At 49.7% G+C, this 7,880-nt stretch overlaps 1 protein-coding gene across 1 annotated transcript; it reads right to left on the bottom strand.

Annotated features, from left to right (window-relative positions):
* Positions 1–1,053: 1,053 nt before the first annotated feature.
* On the bottom strand, positions 1,054–3,971 carry LOC124691287 (beta-fructofuranosidase, insoluble isoenzyme 7-like). The gene is made up of 5 exons (XM_047224563.1): positions 3,780–3,971; positions 3,586–3,594; positions 1,817–3,086; positions 1,631–1,724; positions 1,054–1,546 (listed from the first exon to the last, which is right to left on the bottom strand). Exons 1-5 carry the CDS (start codon positions 3,937–3,939, stop codon positions 1,352–1,354), a joined length of 1,728 nt encoding a protein of 575 aa, XP_047080519.1. The 5' UTR covers positions 3,940–3,971; the 3' UTR covers positions 1,054–1,351.
* Positions 3,972–7,880: the final 3,909 nt, after the last annotated feature.

Here is a 7,880-nt window from a genome sequence, read left to right as displayed (position 1 = left end):
TGAATCCAATTTTCGCCCTTAGGTTTGGTCAACCTTGTATGTTCTCATGCTCTATCATTCCTTGATCATCCATTGCTTTACACACAAGCTACAACATGGGTAAATTGAGTTTCACACAAGAACTCCATCTTCATTTTTTTCTTAATCATATCATATTCTTCTCCTCAAATCGATGATCTTGATGCCAATACTCAAGGTATATCTTTTATCTTCATGGCATCCACACTTCAATCCAACACATGGACTACAATAATTATCTACGAAATATTCATTCATATAAACTCAATAAAAACATTAGTCCATAGGGATTATCGTTAATTAGCAAAACAACACATAGGGGCAATATACCCTTACACATAGTCGGGATCTCGAAGACAACGTCCGCGTCCGCCTATGAGCCCACGATATCGATGATATTGTTCACGCTGCTATGTCTGGGGGTCGCCCCCCCCCCCCCCCCCGAGTTGCACATAGCTCCGCCCCATGGTAAACATTAAGGTGCATTATGCATCACTTGTAAACTTTGCCCATTTTATCTTACTATATCTACCAAAATTTGCAAAAAAGATTGTTATAATTTTGATGTTGCATAGGCTAGGCAAGTTGCAATTTGAGTGTGTCCTGTTCTTCTTGTACCTTGTGAGGTCGGTCCACATTAGAACCTTATGCTTGCTATTGTTCATAAACATCATGCAGAAGATAGTGGTAGGCTCCGGTAGGTCGTCCGAGGCCAAAATAAGAAACTCCCGTGGGACAATGCAGTCCGACACCACCATGCCCTTCTCGCCACACCACTTCTACGGATCCAATAGCCCATTGGGCTCAAGGTTCTCGGACCTTCAAGGGCCGGGATCTCAAAGAGAACCTCCACGTCCACCTGCGAGCCAGCGACAACGATGATCTTGTTCACGCCGTTGTAGTTCATCTCCTTTCCTAGGGAGGAAGTCTAGGGGAAAATGTGAATCCAAAGTCTTCCATGTAAGTCCCTATGTCTGGGGTGACCCCCCCCCCCCCCACCCCCACACACACACGAGTTGGACATAGCTCCACCCGTGGAAAACATAAACTTTGCCCTTAAATCATTTATCTTGAGCTCTCAATTGAAGTCAACCATTACATTTATAACATTTGATCCATTGGGTTTCTACTCCGTCTCTCTTTTATTTGTGTATGTTACTTCATTTCTTGCATATTATCTCTCTCTTTTTATCCAAAGTAGAACTTTACCTAGTCAAGTGGTTACATAAGTAGCATATATAGTTTGAGATAAGTTTACCTACTACCTCCCACGGTTATATACTAAAACTTCCAAATTAAAACGTGTTATGACTATCCATTGCACTTGGAGTTATCATCCGTCGCCCGCAACGTTCATGGTCGCTGTAGCCATCTCCCAAGCCTCGGCCTTGGACACCTTCACCATGGTGGTTCCGTTGTTGAACATGTACAAGTGGCTGTTGCTCATCTCCACGTGCTCCGGGTACACCCGTGCTGTGATGCACGCTCGTCCCCCGCCGCCAAAGCTCTCCACCACTGAGTGATCAATCTGTTACAAGAACATAACACATCTACTCACTCCAAGTAAGTACATATAAGCATTTGAATATGTTGCATGTGACGAATAATTCACCAATGTTCTGAGCGATATGCTCTTGGTCTCCTTGATGTCCATGTCCACGAACCCTCCGTACGACGGCTTGTATACGTCGGCTCTCGTAGTCGATCTGCCAAAATTTGCAAAAACAAGATTGTTATGATTTTGATCTTACATAGGTCAGGCAAGTTCAAATTTGTGTGTGATCTATTTTTGTTGTACCTTGTGAGGTCGGTGCACATGAGAACCTTGTACTTGCCATCATGCTTGAACACACTGAAGAAGACGGAGGTGTGCTCCTGCAGATCGCCCGAGGCCAGGACGAGCAGCCCGAATGGGCCGATGCCACCCCGCATTGACGCACCCTTCTTGCCGCATAGCTTTTGCGGGTCCAACAGCTCATTTGGCTCAATGTTCTCGGCTCCCTCCAGGGTCGGGATCTTGAAGACGACCTCCACGTCCGCCTGCGAGCCCGCAACTCCAATGATCTCGTTCACGCTGCCTGAGTTAACATTCGTTCCTTGGAACCCAACCTTCTTCTTCCTCAGCGTCTCGATCTCCTTGATCGGCCACTGCAGCAGCTGCTTCCCATCGATGTCCAGCCAGATCTTCCTCGGGACCGTCTGGACGCCAGACCAACCCCTGGCGACATAGTCGGCCTCCGTGTCGGACTCGTTAGCCCAGCCCCAGAGCACGCGCCTGTTCTTGCGCGCGTCGAAGAAGGTCTTGGACGCGTACACGTGGCCGTAGTCGAGGCGGCGCCAGGTCCGGCTGTCGTTGTCGGCGTCGGCCGCCTCGAAGGTGTCCGCGGTGTCGTCGTACCGCCCCACCACGTAGTAGTCCTGGGTTGTGGCCATCACGCTCAACTTTAGCACGTGCCTCGCCGCCCCGTTCGAGGGTGCGCAGTTGAGCCCGTTCTGTGCACCAGGCTCCGCCACTGGGAACAGGTCCGGGCACTCCACCATGCCGGCGGCGGTCGACTTGTACAGTGGCGCGGCGTTCCGCTCCCAGCGCCGGAAGTCCTTGCTCCGGTAGATGAGCGTCGACCCCACAGAGACGTTGACCTTGGCCGCAACGGCCACGCGCCAGAGGCCATCACGGCCGCGCCACGCCGTGGAGGGGTCACGGAAGTTGTCGTGCACGACGTCCTTGGGGAGCGGGATGACGGGATTGTAGTCAGGCTTCACCCACTGGCGGAGAAGTGGGTCGGAGGCGTTCTTAGGGAAGGCCACGTTCTGGACTTGGTTGCCGGCGGCGTCGATGCCAGTGTAGAGCATGGCCGGGTTGCCGTCGGGAAGGATGGTCGCGGAGCCAGACCAGCAGCCGTTGGCGTCAAATGGGGAATCGGGGTCAAGGGCGGTGTCGAGGGCGGTCCAGTTGATGAGGTCGACGGAGACGGAGTGGCCCCAGGAGAGGTTGCCGTTGCCCCAGGTGGCGCCGTGTGGGTTGTACTGGTAGAAGAAGTGGTACATGCCGTTGTGGTACATCGGCCCTGTCCATAGAATGCAACGGAATATTATGTTTTTTAATAAAAGACTGTGTGCATCAACCAGAGGCCGAGTATACCCCATTTCGTAAAAAATAGAATGCAACAAAAAATAACGGTCGATCAGTTCCCACCGTTTCAGACTTTCATACTACTCTTTTTTCTGTCAGTTTACATACTGTATCACGGACGTCTCAAACTCTCAATCTCTGTAATCTGCACTATTGAATGATTAGTGAAGTTTTTTTTAAGAAATGATTAGTGAAGTTGGTTGTTAAGATGTCAGCTCTCAATGTTTTTACAGTTGGGCACTCTCGTTTTCCCTACTACCTATGGATGGATATGCTGGAAAACTAACAAAAATCAAGGCACTCTAAAAGTCTATACACTTCTTTGGGATACTAAGAAAAAACTAAGAAAAATCAAGCCCTTATTTTTAGCAAATTAGCAAACAAGCGCAGGACGCGAGCAGTTAATCGGATGAAAGAAAGTGAATTGCATGTACCATTCGGATCTGCTCAGCACCATCAGGAAGAGGTCGCCATGAATCCATCCGAGCCAGCAATTTCGCCGCATTCGACCGGACACGCAAAGAAATTCAGGTTAGGCTGAATACACAATTCTGTTGTTCTTGAGAAAAGCTGAATCCACAATTGGGTAAAGAGACAATGCAGCGAATAGAGAAGCGTTGGTTCGTACCGTTCTGCCAGTTCTTGGCAGGCTGGAAGTGGTAGGCGGTCCTGCTCCTGTCATGGCGTGGCGTGCTCCCTGCCTCGTCGTAGAGCCGGCGGAGGGAGGACGACGACGAGAGGAGGAGGCAAAGATGGAAGGCGACCACGGCCAGACGGAGTCCGGCCATGAATGACCAACAGTGGGTGGCGGGACTAACGAACGGCTAGTTCCTCTTGTTATTGCTCTGCTCTCCCTTGCCACCTCGGGTCCCCAAATTTATACACTAGTATACCACATGTCCAAGGCATTTGGCTTCGATTCAGTAGTATCTTTCGTTTCGACTTTGCATCTGAAGTGCGGGGGAGTGATGTTGTCCTCCACTCTCTCGTGGCCGTCCGTGTACAAGATGAGGAGGACAGTACCAAGTCTTCACAAGATTAGACAGTGGACAAACAATGTGCGGTAGTAAATCTGTATATGCAAGGAAAGAAAAATATAAGGGCGTGGCTATTTCTTCAACTGATAACTAGCATGAATCATAAAACAAATCTAACGATGTAGGACTTGACTAAAAAAGAACTTAGTTCTTAGCTAGCTGAGAACTAGCAAAACCTAAAATACAATTCTAAAACTTCGAATAAATCTGCAAACAAATACACATACACATGTACACATTTGAAAGGCACGGTAGAAATTTTGGGGAAAGACATTATCTTTTGGGCTATAAAAAAGACAATTTGTTTTGACAAATTAGGGGCATGTGTATTTTATGCACTGAATAAATTTTGTGATTTTTTCTGAACTTGAAAGTTTAGTTTTTTATAAACTAAAATATAGCGAGCACGGGGAGCTCGGATGCTGCTAATCCGTTCTCTACATTCAAGTGACGTGTTTTGGTCCTTTGGAACAAATATATGGTGCGCGTTTGGTATGTTTTTTTTGGCTCGCATATGTCTATCAATTTTAGCCCGTTTGTGCATGACACGGATATTAAAGCAACTCCGGGACAGGCCTAGAGCGGGCATGTCCCATTCTCCCTATTCCTGCCCGAGGCATGCAAATGTTGCACCTGCTTTTTGGTTCTATTCCACGCACACTCTTTTTAAATCAACATAAATATACTCTGAATTAAAATAAGTTGTACATGAAAAAGATGCGTGTTGATGATATGAATCAATTCTCACAATCGGTTTCGAGTTTCATCAGTCGTAAATCGTCAATTTCATGTATGAAGTTTTAAGCGAATTTCACCAAATTCGTCACACACCATCAACCGTTTGAAATTTCCTTTGAGAAGTAGATTCAGCTCACCATTCCGCATGATTTTCATGTTGATAGGTTTTTTTTATTTTGTACATACACGGATAAATAAATGACTCGCTAGTATACGCGTGAGTATACTTTGGATTACTCTTGGTCAAATTCTCGCTTTCCATCTTCATGGACGGCGACGTGATGATAATCTGTGAGAAGTGAGAGGTGATAATCCATAGGTGGTGGTGGCTTGGTGGTGTTCGTCTTCGTGGTCGGCGACGTGGTGATGCTTGTGACCGACGTGAACGACGGTGCCATGGTGGTCTTCATCTTCGTGGTTGGCGACATGTCCATTATTGTGACCAGCGTGATCGATGGTGCTATGGTGGTCTTTATTTTCGTGGTCGGCGATGTGCCCATGCTTTTGACTGGAGTGATTCACGGTGCCATGGTGGTCTTCGTCTTCGTGGTCGGCGACGTGGTGATGCTTTTGACCGACGTGACCGACGGTGCCATCGCCGACGTGCCGAAGCTTGTGAACAGCGATGCTATGGTGGTCTTGTGATAGGTGAGGTAAGATCACCATGTTGCCATATATGTGAGACTAGAAAAAGCTTGTGATCAACCAATTAAAGTGTCACTTGAGTACCAACCGATGTAATCCAAACTATCAAACGATGTGCGTTCTACGTATGAGAGCTCATCCGAAACGAGATGTGAGTTCCATCTCACTGATGTAGTGAACCAAAAATTACGTACAAGCTACCAAACGCGCCAATGGTCGAGCAGCCGCCAAGCACACAGTGCTACTGGAGAGAGAACGTGGCCACGGCCGGCTAAGTCCACCGATATTATTGAACTGCAGCATTTCCGATCCGATCCTCTGCAGATGCAACGAACGCTGCAGCAGAGCAGATGGAACCGGCTGTCTGTCCGTAGTGGCAGCAAAGCGCCAGCCAAAAACACCATCGGGTGACCACGTACGAATCAGCCAGTCGGCACTAATACGATGGAATCTGTGCGTTCTCATGCGCGTGCTGGGCCGGTCGATGTCGGCCGCGGCGAGCAACACACGACCGGACACGCTTGGCAGGACAGAAACGCAGCTCTCATCTATCTCGTCCATCCGCGTCGCTGTTAGCGCAGCTGTTGTGCACAACACAATATACCGACCGACTATGTATATGTTAGCGACGCCCGCTCCGCCGTTAGGTCAAATCGTGGCGCATGTTTGCTTGCCCTTGTCATGTTGCGGCATGGCGCCCAACGGCGCCCATGGCAATGGCACATCATGACTGGTCGCACTTTGCTATACAAACCGCATACTCGATCATCTCCTTTGACGTTAATTTGCTAGTATGAGGCTAAATCTTCAGATAGCTCTTTAAATCCATTTGATCAAAATTTGAGTAATAGCTGAATTTCTTTTCTTGACGATATGTCAGTTGAGAACATGTTCAGCTTCAGTGTTCTTCGGATCCACAGCAGATAGTTTGGGTAATTCCGCGAGTACCTTTGTATAATCAGGGATGTTTGCTTGCCCTTGTCATGTCGCGCCAATGGTGGCCATGCCGCCACGCTGCCGGTTGGCAGTTGCAGTTTAGACATCAGTAAAGATCCGGCCACAAACCTCTCGCCCCCGCGCGACAGCGCCGCGCCGCGCCGCGCCAGGGCGATCGCCGGCGCCTCTTCCTCTCGCTCACGTGCGCCTTCCTCCCCCGTCGCCGCCGCCCTAGGCGCTGCCAGGCAAAGCCTTGGTGGCGTGGCGGTGGCGGCGAATTCTCCTCGGCTGCGGATCGGTGGGCATGGCGGCGGCAGATCAGCATGGCCTTCTCGAATGCGGCGGTGCGGGGAGGCGGCGGTCATGGCACCGATTTGCAGGCGTCCTACGTCGGCGGTGAGGCGCTACTGAGCTTCTCTTGCGCCATGAGGAGTCCTAGGGCAGCAGCCCTAGGCATGGTGGTGGTGACCGCCGGATTGGGGCTGGGTGTGGCGATCTCCTGATCTCACATCTAGTCCTAGTAGCGAGTTGGGGATGCGCGGCTGCCGGTGAAAACCGTGATCCGACCTTTGTCGTGGCGGGCGATGGAGACGTCACGCGTCGTAACCTTCTCGAAGGCATCGTCATCGTAGTCTGCGGCTACTCACTCGTGCTGCTCCGGGGGAAACCCTAGATCCGGGTCTCCCGGATCGGATGATGTCGACGCTTCTTGCGTCGTTCTACCTCTTGGAGCATCATTTTTGGAGCAGCGGCTGGATGGAGGTGGATCTTGGTGGAGTGGTTTTCATCTACCACGTTGACATCGATGATTCTCGGCGGCGTGGAGCTGCAGGGTATCGAAGACGGGCGCGGACTGCTGGACGCGTGCAGGATGGTGGAGCTGTCTGGCATCATGGTGACATCGACGACAGATCTGTCAAGGTCAATGCGGTGATCCTCTTGAAGATGGGTGCGAGGAAGACGACGGTAGCGTTTTCTGTGACGTGTATACTGGCGTGCGCTCAGGGTCCGCTTGACTGGTTGTGCTTCTCACCCGCCAATGGGCGGCTTGAGAAGGCATTCAGTTTTAGATGATGTGTGTTAATCTATTGTCAGGGTAATGGCCCTGTTCATGGTCACCCTCTTAATCGCTCTTGTAGGCATAGCGAGTTGTCGCTGGAAAGATGGCTTCGAGTTGATCTTTGTATCTCCCTTGTAAAGCTTTGCGAATAATTTAATAAAAGAAAATTGTGTGCATCCTTTAGATGCAAAGAGACTAGGGTGACGCTCCCATTTCGAAAAAAAATGCCGCCACGCTGCCTCACACTTTGTGGTATACACAAGCTGACGTTAATTTGTGTGTACCACCCCGATAGTGAATTCAGATTTTCTTC

Source organism: Lolium rigidum, chromosome 2 (genome assembly GCF_022539505.1).
Source record: "Lolium rigidum isolate FL_2022 chromosome 2, APGP_CSIRO_Lrig_0.1, whole genome shotgun sequence".
NCBI lineage: Eukaryota > Viridiplantae > Streptophyta > Magnoliopsida > Poales > Poaceae > Lolium > Lolium rigidum.
The sequence above is the reverse complement of the archived record's forward strand: the minus strand, read 5'-3'. Positions and strand labels throughout refer to the sequence as shown.